The sequence below is a fragment of the Rhinopithecus roxellana genome, chromosome 6 (assembly GCF_007565055.1).
Source record: "Rhinopithecus roxellana isolate Shanxi Qingling chromosome 6, ASM756505v1, whole genome shotgun sequence".
NCBI classification, from domain to species: Eukaryota; Metazoa; Chordata; class Mammalia; order Primates; family Cercopithecidae; genus Rhinopithecus; species Rhinopithecus roxellana.
In genome coordinates this window covers 79,496,136-79,520,878 of record NC_044554.1, presented here as the reverse complement: position 1 = coordinate 79,520,878, position 24,743 = coordinate 79,496,136, and the positions used below count along the sequence as shown (strand labels likewise).

The window sequence follows — 24,743 nt, the reverse complement described above, 5'->3', positions numbered from 1 at the left end:
TTTTGAGACGGAGTCTGGCTCTGTCTCCCAGGCTGGAGTGCAGTGGCCGGATCTCAGCTCACTGCAAGCTCCGCCTCCCGGGTTTACGCCATTCTCCTGCCTCAGCCTCCCGAATAGCTGGGACTACTGGCGCCCGCCACCTCGCCCGGCTATTTTTTTGTATCTTTTAGTAGAGACGGGGGTTTCACCGTGTTAGCCAGGATGGTCTCGATCTCCTGACCTTGTGATCCGCCTGTCTCGGCCTCCCAAAGTGCTGGGATTACAGGCTTGAGCCACTGCGCCCGGCCTGGATCTTGTTTTTCTAACCCACTCAGCAAGAATGTGTGTGTGTGTGTGTATATATATTTTTTCTTTTCTTTTTTTTTTTTTTTTTTTTTTTGAGACGGAGTCTCACTCAGTCGCCCAGGCTGGAGTGCAGTGGCGCGATCTCGGCTCACTACAAGCTCCGCCTCCCGGGTTCACGCCTTCTCCTGCCTCAGCCTCCCAAGTAGCTGGGACTACAGGCGCCCGCCGCCACGCCCGGCTAATTTTTTTGCCTTTTAGTAGAGATGGGGTTTCACTGTGTTAGCCAGGATGGTCTCGATCTTCTGACCTCGTGATCCGCCCGCCTCGGCCTCCCAAAGTGCTGGGATTACAGGCGTTAGCCACCATGCCCGGCCTATTTTTTTTTTTAATTGTATTTTTTTGGAGACAGAGTCTTGCTCTGTCATGCAAGCTGGAATGCAGTGGCATGATCTCGGCTCACTGCAACCTCTGCCTCCCAGGTTCAAGTGATTCTCCTGCCTCAGCCTCCTGAGTAGCTGGGATTACAGGCACATGCCACCATGCCCGGCCAAGCAAGGCTATATATTTTAATTGGGAAGTTTGAACTCTTTACATTCAAGATTGTTATTGATGAGTGAGGACTTATTCCTGTCATTTTGTTAATTGGTTTCTGATGTTTTGTATGTCCTTTGTTCCTTTCTTCCTCTTGAAATTTTTTTTCCTTTCCTTTTTTTAATAAGAGACAGGGTCTCACTATGTTGCCTTGGCTGGTCTCAAACTCTTGACCTTAGGCAATTCTCCCACCTCAGCCTTCCAAAGTGCTGGGATTACAGGGATGAGCCACCATGTCTGGTCCCCTTCTTATCTTTTGCGATTTGGTGGTTTTCTGTGATGATAATGCTTGATTTCTTTCTCATTCGTGTATCTAGTCTATCAGTGACTTTTATACTTTCACATGGTTTCTTTCTATAATTCCCTTTTCCTCCTACCATATCTTGCATACTGTAAGTGCTAATCAATGCTTTGATACCACTTAACATAACTGGAAAGTGATTGTGATGATCGGTTAGCAGCAAGTCTTTCTCAGAAGACCAGCCTTTTGAGCCATTGTTGGTGGGCTGGAGGACAGCAGGCTTGAGAGACTGGCTACAAGTGGCAGCTCTGCTGTTGCCCTCCGACATGGAGCCAAGTTGACCACCTGCCTTCAAGGGGAGCTCTGATGCAGGCAGCTGGATGCCTGCAAGCACACCTGTCTGGGGGCAAGGGAGAAGATGAGAAGGACGAGAAGGAAGTAGATATATTTTTAAGGAAATCATTGACTTCTGATGGGGTGTTTTGCAGATTTCTTATAGCTTTTTGTTTTGTTTTTCTTAGAAAGTTTCTCTGTCATCAGGCAAAGACCAGGATGGGAACAGGAAAACTAGAAAACTGGTCAAGGGAGAACAAGTCCCTTTTCCTCTCACCACTGAACAGCAGGTAAGGAAGCAGACTCTGAGAGGAATGCTATTCAGGATGGCTTGCTGCCTGCATGGCATGAGACTGCTGTCTTGTGGGTGCTGGCAGCCATAATCTCCATTTTTCTGAAGACCACCATTTATGGCTAGATTCAGTACAGGTCCAGACCTTTCTCGACACTGCTGGAGAGGAAGTGTGTGCCACAGTCAGAGGAGATAGCCATGGGAAATGGAAGCATGGGACAAAGGGGAGGGGAGGCGAGGAGAGATGAGTGGCTCTATGCTAATCTTAGGGTTCCTTTTCTGCCCTTTTGGGTACCAGGGACAGATCCTAGGAAAGGAATTCTGCAGACAGTCTTGGAAGCACCTTCTCTGGCACTTAAGGCTTTTTCCTGAATTTCAGAGACAGAAACATACCCATCCTTGAGCAACTGCAGTGAGGCAGTGTGGAATTCTAGGGTGTTGATAGCTATGACTACCAGGCCTGTTGGATATTTGTATTCTGGCATTTTAATTCCTTGTCCTAAGATTTTGACTCTTTGCCATGTTCTTGGAACTCCTGGATCTTTCTGGAATCTGATAGAGGATCAAAATCGCAGCTCCATTCAGCAAACCCGGAAGTTTCTGGGGGAGAGCTAATGGTCATTTGTTCATCATGGATCAATTGTTCAAGATCAAGCACCTTTCTGATATCTCTTGTCCACAGAGAAAAAGACACATTACTCCACAGGTGGCTTCTCAGATTTGCTGTCTAGTTGCCTACCTGAGAACTTCCTTGGAAGCATGGCTTCTGCACAAATGGGTTACATTGACTGAACCACAGTGGCTCTTAAAACAAGGTTTTTGACCTAAGGAGCCTGTTCTTCAGGCTGACCTGAACCCCTCAAAGACATGGCAAGCAGGTGACATTTCTGCCCATGGGATTTGCTGAGAGATCTGGAAGGTAAAGAGCCACCTTAGGCTTCAAAGGGTGAGTGAATTTTTACCACGAACCCCAAAGGGCTGATTTGACTTTCTCTATTACATATATCCAACAGAGAGAGCAGGCTTGGGGAAATTTTGTCTGCACTCAGAAAATTCATCAGTTTCGGCCGGGCGCGGTGGCTCAAGCCTGTAATCCCAGCACTTTGGGAGGCCGAGACGGGCGGATCACGAGGTCAGGAGATCGAGACCATCCTGGCTAACACGGTGAACCCCGTCTCTACTAAAAAATACAAAAAACTAGCCGGGCAAGGTGGCGGGCGCCTGTAGTCCCAGCTACTTGGGAGGCCGAGGCAGGAGAATGGCGTGAACCCGGGAGGCGGAGCTTGCAGTGAGCTGAGATCCGGCCACTGCACTCCAGCCAGCCCGGGCGACACAGCGAGACTCCGTCTCAAAAAAAAAAAAAAAGAAAAGAAAATTCATCAGTTTCTTGGGAATCTTAAGTTATTACACTTGAAAGACCAGAGAATGGTTATTCCCCAACACCAATTTGGTCCTGAATTTTCCCATCTGACGTGTCTCTAACATGTGAATCAGTCCCACCTTCCCTGACCACGAGTGAAGTGTTCTGTGATGCTTGGCTGTAGATGCAGTGTGACAACTGCCTGAAGCACATGATCTCAGGCACCAGATGGCACTGCTGCTCAGTACAGCCATATGATAACAGCCTTCCTAGCAGACACTGATAACAGCATTCTCCCCAACTATTAAGATTTATTGTTTTGTTTAAGCAAAGACCAAAGAAGCAGCAAAGATACAATTAAAACGGCAATCCTTTCTGGACGGGGTGGCTCACGCCTGTAATCCCAGCACTTTGGGAGGCTGACGTGAGCAGGTCACTTGAGTCCAGGAGTTCAAGACCAGCCTGGTCAACATGGTGAAACCCTGTCTCTACTAAAAATACAAAAATTAGCCCGGCATGGTGGCACACACCTGTAATTCCAGCTACTCGGGAGACTGAGGCAGGAGAATTGCTTGAACCTGGAAGGCAGATGTCACAGCGAGCCAAGATCGCACCACTGCACTCCAGCCTGGGAGACAGAGCAAGACTCTGTGTTGAAAAACAAAAAAGGTGGCCGGGCGCAGTGGCTTAAGCCTGTAATCCCAGCACTTTGGGAGGCCGAGACGGGCAGATCACGAGGTCAGGAGATCGAGACCATCCTGGCTAACCCAGTGAAACCCCATCTCTACTAAAAAATACAAAAAACTAGCCGGCCGTGGTGACGGGCGCCTGTAGTCCCAGCTACTCGGGAGGCTGAGGCAGGCGAATGGCGTGAACCCCGGAGGCAGAGCTTGCAGTGAGCTGAGATCCGGCCACTGTACTCCAGCCTGGGTGACAGAGCGAGACTCCGTCTCAAAAAAAAAAAAAAAAAGAAAAACAAAAAAGGCAATCCTCACCATGGTGAGATGCAGCCACACCCAAAGGACCCCAAAAGTGGCCTTATGGTAGCAGGAGGATCCTAAATGTGGATCCTCACAAAGGGAATGCAGCCCAAGTTGAAAGTGCTTCTTCCTTTGCTAAGGAAGTGATTATGTGAATAACCTCAGCATTCTCAACGGGAAAGTATCTGGCAATAAATTTGTAGCCACAACTTGGAAGTTTCTGGAAGAAATCAACCTCCCACAGCCACCTTTGGCTGACTGCTTATGTTAGGTCTGTAGACTTCCTTTCAATCAGCCTGCAAAAGTCCCATCTGGTCATTTGGTCACAGTTTTGCTGCTTCTTCACCTCTTGTTCCTACACATCACTTCCTGGGAGTGGACCAGCTTTATAACCAACCTAGAAAGATCAGGTTGAATTTGGCTTTAGAGATCTGAAGCTCCTCAATTTTCTTCCCTCTTTGGAAGTTTTATTAGAATAATCTCTTCCCTTTTCTGTCCTCTTCCTAAGTAACCTAATTTCAAGGCTCAAAGCTTTAAAGGCAAACCTTAAAATGTGTTGCATCAGAAAGCCAAGACAGAAAGCCGATCACCTAATAGGCTATTGTAATTTCAGGCTCCAAATAACTGTTAAAAGTGGGTATCTTCTGTTCTGCCTAAAAGAAAGAGGCTGAAATGTCAATTATCGTTTAGAGTTATGAGTGAATTGCATTTTTATTTACATTTAAGATTCTCTCTCCCTGCTTGTGTTCTACTCTGTGAATGGCTCACACCTGGACTTAGTGTAGGCTCCTAGTGGGAGGAGCGGGGGATAGTGAGAATCCTCATCAAATGGAGTAACATGACCCAAATCTCTAGAGGTTTCATAATTTTGCTCTTGCTTCTAAAAACATAGTCATCTCTTATGGGGTATTATGTGCTTTGTATCCTGAAATTTTCCACTTGCTGCCTCTTGGTGTGAGGGGAGAAATGCCAGCATGTGGCACTGCAGGAGGAGACTGGTGGAAGCCGCTGGGCTAGGCCTTCACTTCCCAGTGACACTGTTCCCAATTCCCTCCAGGATGAGCTGAGACTCCTCAGGATGTGGTTCTGCAGCAGATGAGGTGTGAAGAAAGCCTGCTCTGACCTGGGCACCCAGGATGGCACTGAGTTCTAAAAGGCAAAGGGTATGTGGTGAGGGGCCAGGCTGAGGCCCTGGTGTGGTACCATCATGGGCAGCAGCACCATTTGAGGCCAGGTAGGAGAGACGTGCAGGGCCTGGCCCCCCAAGAGACCAACAGACAAACTGAGGTGGCAGAGAGAGAGATTCCAGTGTCACCAGGAAGACTGCAGATCATAACAACAATGGCTGCTGATTTGGCATCAAAAAGGTGGCACTGTCAAAGCCATAAATGCTGAAAATGGCACCAACATGCTGCAGCTGGAGACAGTGGGTGACCAACATTTGTTTGAAGAACAGATGACGCTCTGTGAGTGGCTCAGCCAACAGCCCAAAGTTTTAAGGGAAGACCTCTCTGCCAGCTTCTCTTGGATAACGTCTCACGTAAAACCTCCGAGGCACTTACATAGCATATTTTTGTGTCCACTCTCTTGCTAGTCTGTTGTACCTGGAATAAAAAAGCAGAGGGAGTGACACCCTCACTTGAAATGGTCACTTCCCTTCAATGTGGTGCAGAGAACAGGACTGATGTGGGGAATGCTGCTACTGCTGCTGCTTGTCAAACATCTGGGGCTGATGGGTAAGTGGAATAAAGGCTTTCCCCGGAGCAGGAGCACATCAGACATGGCTGTAAACCCCCAGCTGGGTGAATCCCTCATTGTGTAAACCCAAAACTGTCGATTCTCCATAACTATCTGCTGTGGAAGATTTACTAATGCAACAGACTTCTTCCCTTTCTTTCTCCTGTCCTACAATATGGATGCAGGAAGGACAGAGAAGAGATATACAAAGGTCAGTTTGTACTAGTTACAGACCGTTCAGCACACAAACTCCAGAACAAGGGCTTGGGAATCTGCCTACCGGAGTGTGCATCAGCACCATCCTCAGCAGCTGTTCCACCCCTCTGTGCCCTGGCTTTTTTGATTGCTTGCCATAGTGAGAGTATCTGCCTTGTGTGCTTGTGGGGAAGACTAGAGAAGTCTGTATGCAAAGCATGTGGAGCAGGCTGGGCATCCATTGAGGACTATGCAGGTGTGTGCGCTTACTCTCATCATTGTAATGAGACTTGATGCTATGAGACTATAAATTAGAGAGATTTATAGTTACAAGAGGCACTGAAAAAAATCACTTTTGGTATCTCTAAAATATCTCGTAATAAGTGTTAAAATAAACACAAGTTAAACCCCAGTCAATTAAAAATGTTGATTGTTATTGAGAAAACTCCAGTGAGGGAAATAATAAGATCTATAAAGGTCTCAAGAAAAACATAATTTGAAAAAACCATGTGGCTGAGTGTGGTGGCTCACACCTATAATCCCAGCACTTTGGGAGGTCTAGGTGGGCAGATTGCTTGAGCCCAGGAGTTCAAGACCAGCCTGGGTAACATGGCAAAACCCTGTCTCTACAAAAAATTAGCCAGGTGTGGTGGCACACACCTGTAGTCCCAACTACTCAAGAGGCTGAGGCAGGAGGATAGGTTGAGCCTGGGAGATCGAGGCTGCAGTAAGCTGTGATCACACCACTGTACTTCAGCCTGGGCAACAGAATGAGACCCTGTCTCAAAAACAAGGAAAAAACATACTCCATTCTAATCTCTTCAGACAGGAAAGAAGTAATGAGTAACAAACTGAAGAACTCACTCACTGAAGATGTCTTTTAAAAGGGCCAGCAATACCTTCCCTGAAGGTCCACAACTGAGATTCACACCACTCACAGGACTGCAACCCCTGCCATACCTGGGCCTCTCTCACAGTGCTGTCAGCACTCAGAGACTAACACTTGGCGATGACTCCTTGTGCCAGCCCTACCAACTACAGACACCCTCATGCTATAGTGCATGTGGTTGTGCCTGGCCTAGGGGGTCGGAATTTTACAATTCCGGGTCTGTTAATTGGTGTTTAAACAGAGAGCTGGCAGTGAAGGTTTAACACACTGCTGACTTCTGAGCTGAGCCAGTGAACTGACCACAGCAGTGTTTCCCACCTTGACTGCCCTCAACCTCACCTTCGGTATAGCCAAGCAGACATCCCCTTGTCTTAGGCTATAAACCCTAAAATTTAAATCCAAATTTTTCTTGTTGTCAGATTCTTCTGAGTCTGTTCTTGGCTGACCACTGATTTTGCTAGTCTCAGGACTTGGCAATGTTTTCATATATAGTAGCAGTAGCTAATGAGCTATCCAGGAGGGTGAACTGCTTTTATCTCCTTCTCCCTTCTTAGACTCAAAAGACATGTTAGTGAGAAAGCCAGGAGTCCAAGCCCAGGGCACATCCACTGTGCACATGGCTCAGCATGGGCAGGAAAATGTCCATAGGAACCTGTAGCACAGAAGCACCAGCTCAGAGCATAGGTACCGCATGGAGCTGCCTGGGGCAGCCACAGCACAAAGGCAGTCCAAAAAGGATGCATACTTCTCTCTGTCGGCCTTGTAGGTGTGGGCTATCTCTGGCACCAGAGGGTCATCGGGGTTGGGGTCGCAGAGCAGCGAGCAGATGGACAAGAGAACTGGGAAGAAAAGAAAAGGTTGGTCAGCTGTAGCCACAAGGCTGCTGGGTCACCCCTGGGTGAACCTCCCTGAACTTGCACTCTGTATTGACCAAGGAGATGTCTTCCCTTCAACAGCCCAATCTAAACTGCTTGATGTACCACTTGCTCTGTCCCATGTATCAGCCGAGGCGATCATCACTGTGTGGCCTCAGGCATGCCATGCTAGGATACTTCCCTCCTGGGTGCATCCTGGCTCTCATTCCCCTTCTCCACTGAAGCACCCCATCTGAGTCTCCAACTGCCCTCCCATCCTTGTCTGCACCCCACATCATGCACCTCTGGCATTTAGTCCCAGGAGTCCTGTTTACTCGTAAGGAAACAAGAATTCAGAGCATTCAAGTAACTTGTCCAAGGTCACAGATTTGGAAGACCCAATAAATGGGTAAAAATGAGATTCTGGGCCAGGCATGGTGGTGAATGCCTGTAATCCCAGCACTTTGGGAGGCCGAGGCAGGTGGATCACCTGAGGTCGGGAGTTCAAGACCAGCCTGACCAACATAAGAGACACCCTGTCTCTACTAAAAAAATACAAAATTAGCCGGACATGGTGGTGCATGCCTGTAATCCCAGCTACTCGGGAGGCTGAGGCAGGAGAATCTCTTGAACCTGGGAGGCAGAGGTTGCAGTGAGCTAAGATTGCACCATTGCACTCCAGCCTGGGCAACAAGGGTGAAACTCAATCCCAAAAAATATAAAATAAAGAGATTCTGAACCAGGTCTGTCTAACTGCAAAGCAGATGCATCCTCCTGTGTGCCAGCACCGTCTCTAGGACGTGCACTCAGTGTGGCTCTCAGCAACCCTGGGAGAAGGGAATCACCCACTAGGGCTGTAGTGAGGAGCAGAAGGAACTGTGGTACCTGGATTCTTGGGGTCCCAGAGAGAAATGCGAACTCTTATTCCTGGCTTTGCTTTCGACTCACCATATGATTCCAAACAAACTGGATTCAGCGAGTCCATCAAAGTCCTGACCACAGTTCCCCACACATAAAGCTACAAATGACAGGGGCAGGTTTGCCTTTTTTAAGATACTTGGCTGGGCACGGTGGCTCACGCCTATAATCCCAGTGCTTTGGGAGGCCACAATGGGAGGACTGCTTGAGGTTAGGAGTTTGAGACTGGTCTGGGCAACAAAGTGAGATCCTGTCTCCTCTACAGAAAAATTTAAAAATTAGGCCAGGTTCTGTTTCTCTTGGGTTGATTTTTCACCATCCTACCCACGCTCCACCTGCCAGGATACTGCACTGTCTACATTCAGGTCTCTTGTACACACACAGCCCATGTGCAGCCCATCTTAGTTCAGAGGGAATATCTGCATTTCTAAGCTCAGTTTAGACTGGTTTCTTCAACTTCAACCAGAGACATGTACTTAATATCATTTATTTTGGGAAGGGAGGATTTCTCCCCCAACTTTGAGGCCCCCAGGGGCATGCCCTGTATCTTCCTTCAGGGCTGACTCACAGTCCGTTTTGTGCTTATTGGATGAATAAATGAGGGAACAGAGAAGGTAATTTAATATTTGCCTTTCTTATTTTTAGATAAAAAATATAAGTAGAATCAATATTTTCTTCTTGCACCCATGTGACAGTCTTGAGCACCCCAGGGCAATGGACTGCTGAGAAGAGCCAGGGCGTGGGGCACAAAGTTCTGCTGGTGCTGCCTCATAGGGGTGTAAGGATGTCCACTTATAGGCACAGCAGTGGACAGGGCTAAGTGACCTGGGAAAGGTGACTGCTCTCTCTGAGCCTCCTTTTCCACTCAGTCAGTGCTGGGGTAAAAACACGTGTAAGAGACAGGGCACACAGAGCATGCCATCAGCGTCTCTACCTTTTGACACAGTCAACGCTGGAGACCACTGAGACCGCAGGATATCAAGGCAGATGCTGCCATTGCTGTTGATATTAGGGTGATAAATTTTGGTTGTGAAAGCAACCTGCAAAGACAAGAGATCCCAAATCAGACAAACCACAGGGACGTCTGGGAAATGAACCAAGTAAAGCAGAAGCAGCCACTGCTGGGCTGTACCTGGAATGTGCTGCATATCTGGCCCCACAGTGCAGGCTGAGCCAGACACCCACTCCCAAACTCTAATGGGATATGGAAGTGAGTGATCACCCAGAAGTTCCCTGACCCATTCCCTGCTGGATTCTCATTCTGAACATAGGGGGATTGACATAATCTCCCTGAAAACAGTATGTCCTGAGGAGTAACAAGAGTGGCGGAAAGGACTCAAAAGCCCAGAAGTTTTATGCAAAAAGCAGTGATGTTTTGTTGATGTATCAGCAGAAAAGCCCAGGCCCAAAGACTTCATGACTAAAACACCAAAAGCAATGGCAACAAAAGCCAAAATAGACAAATGGGATCTAATGAAACTAAAGAGCTTCTGCACAGCAAAAGAAACTACCATCAGAGTGAACAGGCAATCGACAGAATGGGAGAAAAATTCTGCAATCTACCCATCTGACAAAGGGCTAATATCCAGAATCTACAAAGAACTTAAACACATTTATAAGAAAAAAATCAAACAACCCCATCAAAAAGTGGGCAAAGGATATGAACAGACACTTCTCAAAAGAAGACATTTATGCAGCCAACAGACACATGAAAAAATGCTCATCGTCACTGGTCATCAGAGAAATGCAAATCAAAACCACAATGAGATATCATCTCATGGCAGTTAGAATGGCAATCATTAAAAAGTCAGGAAATAATAGATGCTGAAGAGGATGTGGAGAAATGGAAATGCTTTTACACTGTTGGTGGGAGTGTAAATTAGTTCAACCATTGTGGAAGATAGTGTGGCGATTCCTCAAGGTATTCCTCTAGTTCTAGAAATCGCATTTCTAGAACTAAAAATACCATTTGACTCAGTAGTGATCCCATTACTGTGTATATCTACTATAAAGACATAAGCACACGTATGTTTATTGTGGCACTATCACAATAGCAAAGAGTTGGAACCAACCCAAATGTCCATCAATGATAGACTGGATTAAGAAAATGTGGCACATATACACCATGGAATACTATGCATCCATAAAAAAAGATGAGTTCGTGTCCTTTGCAGATACATGGATAAAGCTGGAAACCATCATTCTCAGCAAACTATCACAAGGACAGAAAACCAAACACTGTACGTTCTCACTCATAGGTGGGAATTGAACAATGAGAACACATGGACACAGGGCAAAGAACATCACATACCAGGGCCTGTCGGGGGGTGGGAGGCTGGAGGCGGGATAGTATTAGGAGAAATACCTAATGTAAATGATAAGTTGATGGGTGCAGCAAACCAACATGGCACATGTATACCTATGTAACAAACCTGCACGTTGTGCACATGTACCCTAGAACTTAAAGTATAATAATAATAACAAATAAAAGCTCAGGCCATGGACCCTCTGCCAGGCCACAAACCCTCCCCACCTTTCTATTTCACCCTTTGTAAGACCACCCCCTTCTCAGAATTTAGTCCTAAAATACCCTTGTGCACTTCAAATATGTAAGGATACCCACTGTAACAAAAGATGTGAAACCTAAATGTCTTCAGATTGATTACTGGTTAAATTAATGTTATAAATAAGCAACAGAATATTACACAACTGTTTAAAAAGAATGAGGTGAATTTTTAAAACATGAATGTGATCATATGGAATAATTTCCAAGATATATTGCTACGGGAAAAGCAAGATGCAGATTCATGGAAACGTCTGTTCCATTCATGGGAGAAACAAGGAAGCACAAACAAGTGCTTATCCAGGTGGAGATTACTCCCGAAAGAGAAATGAAATGACAAGTAGGACTCAGTGCCTTGTGGGGAAAAAAAGGCGGGGGGCCGGGCGTGGTTAGAGAGACAAAGTTGAAAGAAGGTCCTATTTTCTACAGTATACTCTCCTACATTTGACTTTTTGTTTTTGTTTTTGTTTTTGTTTTAAACCACAGCCACACACTACTTCTTCAAATGACCTTGGACCTCAGAGCCTTCACTATAAATAGGTACATGGTACCTCTCCCAGGGATGTCGTGGGACCCATGGAGAGTCCACTCTCTGTGATGTGCAAGGTGTTCTGAGTCAGGTGCAGCTTCCACTGCTACAGGAGCCTAAGAATCTGCCTCACCTACACTCCCTCTGGGTGAGCAGTGACCTCAACGCAGGGGCTGGGGCAAAGGAACATAAGGATTTTGCCGGCTGGGTGTGGTGGCTCACACCTGTAATCCCAGCACTTTGGGAAGTCGAGGTGGGTGGATCACAAGGTCAGGAGTTCGAGACCAGCCTGGCCAATATGGAAAAACCTCGTCTCTACCTAAAAATACAAAAAAATTAGCCAGGTGTGGTGGCACATGCCTGTAATCCCAGCTACTTGGGAAGCTGAGGCAGGAGAATTGCTTGAATCCGGGAGGCAGAGGTTGCAGTGAGCTGAGATTGCACCACTGCATACCACCCTGCGTGACAGAGCAAGACTCCATCTCGAAAAAAAAAAAAAAAAAGGATTTTGCCTCCTCTGCCAGCTCTGAGAACTCACTGGTACTTCTTAGGCTAGATGGAGATGCACAAACATCCTTTACATCATTATCTACCATTTTTTGCATGTTTGATATAGTTTTTAATAGTTTTTTTTAAACTTACTTTCGAATATGAGAAGAGAGTTATGTGCATGTGAGCTCGAACATCTATTACCATATAATTTTTCCCAGAAAGGGTCAAACTTCAAAATCATCTCAGATATTAAGTATCTGCCTCAATATCTCCAATAAAGACCATGCAATCTTGCCAGATTCCTCCTATTGTCAGAAAATTTGTGCCAAACCATAAATCCAGTTGCTCCTGTTCCCCTGTAGAAGGAGGTTTTTAAAAGACAGAAGCACTTTCTTCCCTCATAGAATGTCACTGTCACCTTTTAGCTCACATCTCTCCTTGATAAATAATCCCAACTCACCCACAGAGCTTACTTCTTAGTCTTTTAATAATAACCGACCAGGCGCGGTGGCTCAAGCCTGTAATCCCAGCACTTTGGGAGGCTGAGACGGGCAGATCACGAGGTCAGGAGATCGAGACCATCCTGGCTAACACGGTGAAACCCCTTCTCTACTAAAAAATACAAAAAAAAAAAACTAGCCAGGCGAGGTGGCGGGCGCCTGTAGTCCCAGCTACTGGGGGTGGGTTGGGGAGGGGGGTGGGGGAGGCTGAGGCAGGAGAACGGCGTAAACTTGGCAGGCAGAGCTTGCAGTGAGTGGAGATCCGGCAACTGCACTCCAGCCTGGGCAACAGAGCAAGACTCCGTCTCAAAAAAAAAAAAAAAATAATAATAATAATAATAATAACCACTGTTGGCTGGGCACAGTGGCTCACACCTGTAATCCCAGCACTTTGAGAGTCTGAGGCGGGCGGATCACCTGAGGTCAGGAGTTCAAGACCAGCCTGCCCAACATGGCAAAACCCCATCTCTACTAACAATACAAAAAATTAGCCAGGCATGGTGGCGGGTGCCTGTAATCCCAGCTACTTGGGAGGCTGAGGCAGGAGAATCACTTGAACTCGAGAGGAGGAGCTTGCAGTGACCCGAGATCATGCCACTGCACTCTATCCTGGGTGACAAGAGCGAAACTGTGTCTCAATAATAATAATAATAATAATAATAATTTAGAAATAATAATAATCACTGTTTCTCCTTTGTCCTTGGGCAATTAGTTACCCTGAAAACGCCCAACAGACATTCAGGACTACATCCATATCTGTTTAAGGAAAATCCTCAGCTGCTCACACAGTAATGAAAGAGATAAGCTAGAAAATTACTACTTGATAGACACTGCCACAGTCTCTCCAGAGGGTAAGGGAGAAGGGGTGGATCAGAGCACTGTGAAGCATGTTCATGATTTTTCAACCAAACCCCCTTGAACAGCAGTTGTACTCTAATGTGGCAAAGCTATTTTAGCATCTGTCATTGCCCTGCTCAGCACACCCCACTCCCTTGCCAAAAGCTTAAAAGGTCTCTGGGATCCTAAGCATATTTAACCAAGATTTAAAATGCTCAGGCACCAGGTAGCCTCTGGTGGCGATGTCTGGACAGAGCTGCAGCTGGCGAGCACAGAAGTGACTTCTTCACACTGACTCAGATAAACAACACGCAAAACAGCAGCTAAGCCTCTGACTCAAACTGAGTCATCAAGGCCAAGTTAAGGTAGTAAGACACAGCAACGTCACAATCCCTCGGCTAAGGTGTCTGATGCAGATGCAGGACTTTTGAGTAAGTCTTGCCAAAATGCACAACCTGGCCAGGCGTGGTGGCTCACACTTGGAATCCCAGCACTTTGGGAGGTGGAAGCAAGTGGATCACTAGAGGCCAGGAGTTCGAGACCAGCCTGGCCAACATTGTGAAACCCTGTCTCTACTAAAAATAATACACAAATTAGCCACATGTGATGGCAAGTGTCTGTAGTCCCAGCTACTCAGGAGGCTGAGGCAGGAGAATCGCTTGAACCCAGCCTCTTCTCCACAAGGCAGCAGAGTGATCGTTTTGGTGTGGCAATCCCCACAACGGCGTGCAGACCCTACTCCTGGGGCCATCCGTACCCCTCTGGCCTCCTTCCCAACTCCTCACACACTCACTCCCCTGGGGCAGTTTCCTGGGGACCCGTCTGGCCCCTTGCTGAGCTTCTGCAGTTCCCCCTTCTCAGGGCGATCTCCCCACCACCCCAGCTCCTGCTGCCAACCACTGCTTGTGCTCTTCCCCAGTGCTGACAGTGCTGACTGGCTCACACGCTAAATGCCCTGCCTCCTCCACAGGACTGTGAGCCTCAGAGCAGGCTCAGCCACCCATGCAGAGCCCAGGTAAGAAGGAGTATGAGGTGCAAGGGTCCAGGGGATGAGACAACCTGCAGTGCACAAGACATGCTAGGGCAGGGTGGTCGAGGCAGCTCCCTGGGCTTCTCCTTCCCTTTGGTGGCACTGCTCTCTAAAACTCCACTGATGGGATGGTGTGTGCATGAAGGGCAAAGGAGGCTTGCTATTCTTTTAACTTAATAAAGGAAAGTGAAGGTGTGACTCACCAGTCCTAAACCAGGGTGTGTCCACCTTGGCACTATTGACACTTGGGGCTGATCATTCTCTGTCATGGGAAGGGAGGCTGTTCTAGGCACTGTAGGGAATCCCTGGGATACCCTGGCCTTTGCCCACTAGATACCAGTAGTACCCCCTCACCACAGTTTTGATAACCCAAAATATCCCAAGATGTTGCCCAAATGTCCCTGGGGCAATAGCAAAATCACCCCAGCTGAGAACCCCTGTCCTAACTCTAAGGGACCGCAGAGAAGGGAGCCAGAGCCTGGAGACATGACCAGACTCAGCTACAGTCACAAGGAGAAGCATTCAAACTGTGGCCTCAGTCAGGAGGCCAGCACCAGCTCACCCCACTGACCCTTGGTCACAACAGGTGCTAATTCCCAAAGTCCAGTGGTTAAAGTCCTGGGAGGCTGTCACCACAGGGTGGAGCGGTGGGCCCTCAGAGAAGCCCCATGTACAGCTCTTTTTACCTATACCTGACTTGAAGGGCCCCTTGTCACATGCTGTCCTTCATCCAAACATCAGGGGAGTTGTGAGGGGCACCTCACCTTTGGGGGCTTGAACGGGTAATCCGTAGGAAAGTGGATGGTCAGGAAGAAAACACCTCCTTGGTAAGGACTGTCATTCTGGAATGATGAGACACAGGAAGAGATCAGTGCATGTGCTAAGCCCAAAGTGCAAGAAGCAAAACTGGAGTGGTGTGCTCAGCAGCTACTACCTACCGGGCCCATGATGGTGGCCTGCCAGTGGAACACTACAAGACAAAAGAGAGATGGGCATGTAAGAGACCCCCCAAGAAACATGTCTATTCTACTGAAAACGCACTGCTAAATTACAGGGCACTGTTCACACGAGATGCACTCACTTCTGACACCAACTGCAAGACTGGGGTTCCCCAAACCACCCAAGATGCGATAACTGCCTAGGACTTCCAGAGCTCACTGAAAGCGGGTGTGCTCAAGATTGCCGGGTATCACAGGGAAACAGCATAAGTTAACATCAGGAGGGTCCAAACGCAGAGCTTCCATTCTTCTCTCTCCGTGGAGTTGGGATGCGTTACTCTCCTGGCACTGCTGTACGGCAACACACACAGAGCACCCAATCAGGGATGCTCACTGGAGCCTCCATATTTAGAATTCTTATTGGGGCTCTACCCTGAGAGCATGACTGACTGATTTGAATGCCCATAGGGCTGATCTCAGGCTCCAGTCTCCGGCTCCTCCAGGCATGATCCAAATCCCCACCTTATTTTTTTATTTTTTTGAGATGGTCTCACTCTGCCACCCAGGCTGGTGGGCAGTGGCATGATTATAGCTCACTGCAGTCTCAAACTTCTGAGTTCAAGCTCTCCTTCTGCCTCAACCTCCTGAGGAGCTGGGACAACAGGTATGTGCCACCACATCTGGCTAATTTTTTTACTTTTATTTTTTCATTTTTGTAGAGATGGGGTCTTGCTATGTTGCCCGGGCTAGGCTCTCATCTTAAATCACATGGTTGGTCTACTTGGTATGGCCATTCCTCACCCTAAATCACATTGTTGGTGTGCATCAAAGCTTCCAGCCAAATAAAGACATTCCTATCAGGTATGATATCTTAGAGATCGCCCCCTATGTGTTAAGGATGATGGCCAGATCTTTTGGGGACAAGATTGAATTATTTATGTTGTTGTTGTTTTGTAGAGATGGGGTTTCACCATGTTGCCCAGGCTGGGCTCAAGAAATCTGCTAGCCTCAGCCTCCCAAAGTGCTGGGATTACAGATGTGAGACACTGTGCTTAGCCAAGATTAAATTCTTTACTACACAAATGCCAGTGACTACAATTCAGTCAGTTCTTTGCACAGAATTGAAGCCTTGGCTAGGTTTCAGCCATTTTCCTTACTGCTCTGTATAAACCCTTCTATTCCTTGGTTCTTCCCCTGATCTATTCTGAAGCCCTCTTCAAAAAGTCTCTCTCAGGAGCCAACTGCCCATGGCCCTGGAGCCTCACGGGTGCTGCCTCCATCTGAGTCCTCTCCTGCCCACCCCCTGGGCAGTGCCCTGTGCTCTGGGCACTCAGTAACAAGGTCACGATGAACCCCTCTCATGCTTCCCTTCCAGGTCGCCACCATTTGGCAGGAGTTTAGAGCCTCCTCTTGCTGCACATCACACCCTACACCCTCTCCAGCATCTCAGGTGACTTTCACTGCTCTACCCATTCCCAGAACAGCTCCTTGTGTTTCAGCAAGGCTAACCTAGTGTGGCCCAAACACTCACATTCAAGGTTCCAAGTCATACAAATGGTCCCAGGGATACTGACTCTAGGGCCTTTGTGGAAAATGCCTACTCACCCACAGGAATGGGTTGCTGGGATCATCTGAAGGACCTGTTATTCTCAAGAGAATTCTGTCTCATGGATTCATAGTGGATATGGAATTAGCCCAAAGTTTCAGACCTGGTCCTGTCCTGGGCTTCCTGTCACCTGTTTAAGTACCCCACAGGCTCTACCCAACAGGAGGCCCAGGGAAGCACCAAGGTTTGGGGTGGGAGCACAAGTGCAGGGACTAAAGCAGAAGTTTCCTAAGCCCCTAGAGGTATTCAAAAGTAGTCAAGGTGGCCCATGAGCGCTTTTCAATATTTCGAAGAAATGGTGCTGAAGAGAACACCTTTACCTATAATAAGGCTGCCTGAGTTAATGAAAATATCACTTTTTTTTTTTGCTTTGACTGTTGTTATTCCAATTCATGCTAATCATTAGTTGAAAGAAGATATATCTTTGCCTAATGTTAATGTGAATGGAATTCTTTATTAAATAAAAGTGTTTTTGATAACATATTTCAGAACAGGTTAGAATCCTCTGGTCTTGTTCACTTTAACCCTGAGGGCTGCTGGGACACTAAGCAGGGCTTGAGGGCAGAGTCAGAAGAGAAGGCCCCAAAAGCAAGAGGATGAGAAAAGATACAGAGGAGGGATGCTGGAAATGGCTGTGAGCCCACGAGGCGGGTGTGAAATGGCCCCAAAGGCTAGCTTCCACCCACTGAGCTCTGACTGTGGTGGCTGGCCTTGATGCTAGCCTCTCTTAGCCTGGGCTCTGGTGCAAGGTAAGTTTGAGCTGAGCTGAGCATCAGGGAGCTGCCTCTAGACAGCTAAGGCTAAACAAGAACTAGTTCAAGTTTACAGCAACCCCAGTTTAATCTGATATTATCTTAAGTGACAGGTAAGAGGGGAAGCATGCTATAGAGACCTGGGGTGCTTGTGAGGACAACATGAGGTAATCGCTGATTAATGAGGAGCAGAGTGATGAGCAGGTACCAGGAGACAGTGGAGCAGAGTCATTCTTGTTTCTTACACTCTGCATAGGCAGCTGGGAAACATTTCTGCTCTGCTCCAAAAACGAGATTTAAACTCCCACGTAGAGCCTTTAGAGTCCTCCATTTTCAGTGACTCCATCTGCCTACCCCTGGCTTCTCTAAGCTCAGTCCCCTCCCAGGACATGCAGGCGTACATATGTTGGCATGCCCTCTTTTTTTTTCCAGCTTTGTGAAATTTTTGTTTTATTGTAGTAAAAAATATATAATAAAATACGCAATTTAAACAACTTTTAAGTGTACAATTCTGTGGCATTATATGCCTTCATGATGCTGTAAAACCATCTCCCCATCCATTTCTAAAACTTTCCATCACCCCCAACAAATTCTGTACCCATGAAACAATATTTCTCCCATTTCCCCTCCCATCAGCCTCAGGTAATCTCTCATCTACCATCTGTCTCTATGAATTTGCCTAATCTAGATATTTCATGTAAGTGAAATCATATATTCATTATTTTCTTTCTGGCTTATTTCACTTCGCAGGTTTTCATGTTGTAATATGTATCAGAACCATATTTTGTTTATCTATTTTCCACTGATGGGCACTTGGGTTGTTACCAGCTTCTGAAAATCATGAATAATGGTGCTGTGAACATTGGCATACACATTCTGTCTCAGTCTGTTTTTGATTCTTTGGTATATGTACCTCTGACACCACTCTCCTTGAACACATAGTATCTCCCCTCCCCACCTACTTTCCTACGGCTGCAGTTACTGAAGCCTCACAGGGAAGGATTGGTGTTCCAGAGCCCAAGAAGCCTGCAAAGTGGAGGCAAGGTGAGTGGGCAGAGGACAGACCTGGAAACCCTGAAGCAGTGCTGGGCAGCTCAGCCTCAGCCACCACCTGTGAGGGATGGCAGAGGCCTGGAACAGGCAGTGCTGCTTCTCCCTCTCTCTCCCGAGAAGCTGCCCAGAACTGCTTCTTCAGTCTCCCCCAGGGAAGAGTGGAAGTGGGAGAAAATAATAGGGATTGCCCTTCCCCTTGGCAGAGGCAAGTGATCACTGCCCTACCCTGCCCGGCCCCTCCTTGGCTGTCCTGCTCTGCTCCCAGGAGCTGCAGCAGCACCAGGTCCTCTAGACCAACTCCAACAATATTTACACCAGCACCCAAGTTTGACTTGGCCAAGGGCACTTTCCAGCAGCCGATGTGACTCCTCAGGCCAAGCTGGCTTTCTCATGCGCCAGAAGAGGGAAGCGGTGACTATGGGACATGAGAGGCAATGCAGGTTCTACTTTGAGTATAACCTGACCAGCTAAGCTGCTGTGAACTCATGGCCTAGACCTCAAATGAAAAAGCCATTCACAAGCAAATGAAGGGAAAATAACTGATTGGTTTTCTTAAATGCTGCTTGGCTGATAATTTGGTTGTTTGGTTTTGCTTGTTTGTTTGTTTTTTAGACAGAGTCTGTTGCCCAGGCTGGAGTGCAGTGGCACGATCTCGGCTCACTGTAACCTTTGCCTCCCGGGTTCAAGCGATTCTCCTGCCTCAGCCTCCCAAGTAGCTGGGATTACAGGCGTGTGCCAGCATGCCCAGCTAATTTTTGTACTTTTAGTAGAGACAGGGTTTCGCCATGTTAGCCAGTCTAGTTTCAAACTCCTGACCTCAGGTAATCCACCCACCTTGGCTTCCCAAAGTGCTAGGATTACAGGCATGAGCCACCACACCCGGCCTAAATTTGGGTATCTTAATTACAATCCTCCTACAACCTGAAGCTCCCCAAAATACTTACAGTCATCACCCACAGGTCCCGCGGAACACTGGGCAGGAGGATCCCTCTGCAAGTCGGTTAATTCCTAGAACACAAGATAGTGGGTCAGAGCTGCTGTATGCTGGGGATGCTGCCTTTACACACCAATCTTGGTAGCTGGAAGGAATTCTCCTGGTGGGAGGAGGCTCCCAGGCCTCAGGAGTGGGTTAGAGACAAGGTGGGTCATAGGAGTCTACTCCCTGCTGTAAAGATACCAGAGAAGTAGGTATGATCATTTCCATTTTATACATTAGGAAATTGAATTGTAAAGAGATGAAGTTACCTACTCAAGGTACACAGCTGGAAGAGGGCAGGCAAAAAGTCAGTCACATGTAGCTCTGCCTTACCTCCAAGCCTAGCCTCCCACCTCCTCAGGTAGAAGACATCCCCAGGCCCCCAGGTGCTGAGGATATAGAAGCAAAGCAGCCCAGGAGAGAGTTCTGGGAGAAGGATAGGTGCCAGGTTTTACTACTAGGCTAATGAATTAATGTATGGAAGCACTTAGCACCAAAGAAGCGCTAATCTCTCTACTTTGCCTCCCCAACCACCACCCCAATCACCCTAGTCACCACTGGTTATGTGGTAAGTCCTAGGGCTCTGAATGTGGAGACTTTGGCACTTGAGCCAAAGTCTAACACTGCACCAGTGGGGATCGGGGATTATACCACAACTAGATTCCCTTTATGGGACACCATCTCTGAACTAAACCAAACACTGTCCTATCTACACAAACTCTCCTGATTTCACCATATGGCTCTGGACACGCTGATCATTTCAGTAACCACCTCTCTGGCCATCCTGCATTTATCCCCTTCACTTCAAATTTAATCAGCCAAGATGGAAGTATGAACATCACAGAAGCCAGCAAATGCTACAAATCAGGGCCATGTTTTCTCCCCGAGGGTTGATCTTTAAATGTCCACCAGTATACCACTGGCCAATTCTAATAGTATCGAATATATCTGAACCCATTTCCTCGTAAGTAAAATGAATTATACTTGGAAAGCATTCAGGAAGCAGCATTAGGAGTGGTCAAAAGAGAATTTAACTTGGGAACAACTGAGGTCACACAAGGGGACCGAGGACAGGCTCAGAAATGCAAGAGCTACAGAAATCTCTGTGGAACAGTTCCTTTTTGCTTACCTCTCTGCTATGTGCCTGTCAGCACCTCCACTATCACAGTGCAGGGGAATTGTTTACATTCGTTGCGATACTGCATAGATAAATGAGCTCTATGATAAAACTGCTAAGGCAAATCCTGAAGAGGTTACATGAACAGCCAGGGGCAGGAAAAACCAGCAGCACAGACCAATTCCCTCTACCTCACAAGGTTTTCCCACACCTCTATGCTTTTGCACTGCCGGTATGCAGAATCCATGGCCCCTTTAGAGGTGTGATCAACAGTTCTACCCGCACTTAATGATCCCTGAAAGGCCACGTGTGGATCCCTATTGATAGACTCCAACCAGCACCCAGGAGTTTTGAATGCTAACTGGCATTTCAAGGAAGAATGGTGTGACTTGAAAGAAACTAGTTCACTCACACATCGAATTCCTGTGCTCACCTCACAGGGTTAGAAGACTCAGGTCTGAGTCTGAGCTCCATCACTGAGGAAATCACTTTCACCTCTTTGGGCCTCAGTATAATTATCTGTTAGCTGTAATCATACTTGCCTGCCAACTTGCTGGCACTATTGCGTGGCAACAAATTTTGCATGTAAGTTTTTAATGTATATAATGTAAGCAAGAGCAACCAGTAAATATCAAGACAATAGTGGTATAGAGAATGCCACAATTAGTATTATAAAAAGGGAGAGGAATAAGTAGAATATATATATATATTTCTAGAAGAATACTTGGACACTGGTTGCCCCTCCAGGAGGGGAATTGGATGGCTAGGGACAGTCTTGGGCAGGAGACTTTTCCCTGTATATCCTTTGCACCTTTTGAACCATAGGAATTTATTATCAAATCATTAAATGTATAAATATTTTATTTATTGTAAAGGATTAAGTAGGTTAAGTTTATATAGTAATTACTATTACAAGTAACAATGATAAAAGTTGAGAAGTTCCAAAAAAGAGAAAGTAAGTTAAAGTATTGAATATCAGTAGAGAAGAGTTAAGCAAACCATGCTACACACCCAGTTATTTCTTTTTTTTTTTTTTTTTTTTTTTTTTTTTGAGACGGAGTCTTGCTCTGCTGCCCAGGCTGGAGCGCAGTGGCCGGATCTCAGCTCACTGCAAGCTCCGCCTCCCGGATTCACGCCCTTCTCCTGTCTCAGCCTCCCGAGTAGCTGGGACTACAGGCGCCCACCTCGTCGCCCGGCTAGTTTTTTGTATTTTTTAGTAGGGACGGGGTTTCACCGTATTAGCCAGGATGGTCTCGATCTCCTGACCTCGTGATCCGCCCGTCTCGGCCTCCCAAAGTGCTGGGATTACAGGCTTGAGCCACCGCGCCCGGCCACACCCAGTTATTTCTTAACGGTGTTTCATCAACTCCAAGACTCCATCCTTTGTAAGACACAATTTTACTTTACATACAATTAGGGGGAAAAAAAAACTTTCCTGGCAAATAAGCTAACACCAAATGCTTTCTTTGCACATAAACTTTAATTTTACTTAAAAATTACTTTTATTAGACTGTGTACAGTGGTTCACACCTGTAATCCCAGCACTTTGGGAGGCTGAGGTAGGCAGATTGCTTGAGGTCAGGAGTTCGAGACCAGCTTGGCCAACATGGTGAAACCTTGTCTCTACTAAAAATACAAAACTTAGCTGGGCATGGTGGCACGTGGCTATAACCAGTTATTCAGGAGGCTGAGGCACAAGAATCACTTTACAGGGTGATGCCATGGGCAGGGCAGAGTGTCTGGGGTCTTTTGGGAGCCTTCAATCCCCAACAGTTTTGCAGAACACTGATATCTATGGACTCTAAAATGGACTTCATTTAAAGAAACCCACAGACCATTAATGGACAAAAACATGAATCAATATGTATTGTGGCATTCCAATCCTAGCACTGTGGAAGAGCATCAAGTACAATGTTTTTGAAGATCATAGCCTATCACCATTATGCATTCAAGATCTGAGTTTGAATAACCTCATCAAGACTTAGATCTTCTTCAAAAGCTTCAAGTCTCATCTGCATTAAAGCTCTCCATTGAACCCTCTCACAAAAGTACAAGCTTAAAGGGAGTAAAATTCATTAATACATTCCATTTGATATCCCTTCTTCTGATTTCGCTTCAATTTCCTTGGCCTCTGGGGCTTTTTATATTGCTTATGTTCCTTTAGAGCCAAAGTGACAGTGCTTTCCAAAAAAAAGTGTGTTCTGTGGCCATAAGTTTACATTGATAGAGAAGCATAAATTTAGCATGATGAATTTAGAATTAGGTCTTTTATGGTATTCTGTAAAAAGTTGAATTAACAATAAGAAAATGAGGATGAAGCAGTAAAAATATTTTGGGTTAGATTATACTCTCAGAAGCTATGTGGTTTAGAGAAAAGGGCCTCCAACCTAAAAGTTAATAGTTCTTATTTTGTCTCTGCTTTGTACTAGGTATATAGTAACTGAGAAAGTCACTTAACCTCTCTGAATCTTAACTTCATTATCTATAAAGTGCAGCTGATATTTCCCCCTCCCTACCTCACAGAGTCCTTGTGAGGAACAAGTGAAACAATGTACAAAAAGACATATAAAATGTATAGTACAGGCTGGGCGCGGTGGCTCAAGCCTGTAATCCCAGCACTTTGGGAGGCCGAGATGGGCGGATCACGAGGTCAGGAGATCGAGACCATCCTGGCTATCATGGTGAAACCCCATCTCTACTAAAAAATACAAAAAAAACTAGCTGGGCGAGGTGGCGGGCGCCTATAGTCCCAGCTACTTGGGAGGCTGAGGCAGGAGAATGGCGTAAACCCAGGAGGCGGAGCTTGCAGTGAGCTGAGATCCGGCCACTGCACTCCAGCCTGGGCGACAGAGCGAGACTCTGTCTCAAAAAAAAAAAAAAAAAAAAAAAATGTATAGTACAGACAAAGGGTCCTGTTACATAGTTGCAAGTCATTCCCTCAGATCTTGGGCCTAGGAAGGTAGGTGATTTAAGCTCATTAAAAGCATGCACCATGTCCAGGCTGGATACATGGTAACAAGGCTATGTTACATTTTTTTTCCTCTGAGTTGAGTACCTAAAATACCACATGGGCTAATTCTAAGAAGGAGCACCAGTATCTATTTCCCTAAAATTATAGCTTAGCATTGTTAAGGCTTTAGAGCAGTTACGCATTGTAATATATTAGTGATTTGTGAAATATTTTTACTAAAACGTGACTAGCATTTTTCTTTAAATGAAAGAATGGAGAACATTTCACAATGCATCCCACGTGATAAGAGCAAAAAACTTTTTTTGGTTATATTGTGTGTGTGAATGTGTGTGTACTTGGTCATTAAATAAAAAGTACTTTTTCTTCCTGTGGCGGGGGGGGGGGGGGGGGAAGAATTGCTTTAGCCCCGGAAGGTGGAGGTTGCAGTGAGCCGAGATTGCTCCTGTGTGACACAGTGAGACTGTTTCAAAAAATTAAAAAATTAAAATTACTCTTATCAAAAGAATTCTTTTAGGCTTAAACATAGCTTTGTGTGTTTCTTTTTAAGTATCATTCATGCATCCAAAAAAAAAAAAAAAAAAAGGAAAAACAAGTGAAATAAATAAACTGGTTTGTTCAGGTATTCCTAAAGTTTCTTTCCATTCAGAGCCCAACACCGAGTCATTGATGTCTACACAATATCATCTTCTGTGTCTTCTAAAACA

The 24,743-nt window shown here is 46.4% G+C and overlaps 1 protein-coding gene across 6 annotated transcripts in view; it reads right to left on the bottom strand.

The window, feature by feature from the left end:
* The window catches only part of UBE2D4 (ubiquitin conjugating enzyme E2 D4 (putative)), a 39,864-nt gene that overhangs the window by 6,426 nt on the left and 8,695 nt on the right, over nt 1–24,743 (bottom strand). The window contains exons 2-8 of one of the 6 annotated variants that reach the window (XM_010374541.2): nt 19,920–19,983; nt 15,565–15,596; nt 15,391–15,468; nt 9,610–9,715; nt 7,649–7,742; nt 5,645–5,686; nt 4,765–5,231 (exon numbers count right to left, since the gene is read on the bottom strand). In XM_010374541.2, coding sequence (XP_010372843.1) covers nt 5,156–5,231; nt 5,645–5,686; nt 7,649–7,742; nt 9,610–9,715; nt 15,391–15,468; nt 15,565–15,596; nt 19,920–19,983 — 492 coding nt within the window. In that variant the 3' untranslated portion in view covers nt 4,765–5,155. Of the gene's footprint in view, nt 1–4,764; nt 5,687–7,648; nt 7,743–9,609; nt 9,716–15,390; nt 15,469–15,564; nt 15,597–19,919; nt 19,984–24,743 lie in introns of those variants that run through there. The other 5 variants (XM_030931917.1, XM_030931920.1, XM_010374542.2 and 2 more) reach the window with 5 other exon arrangements.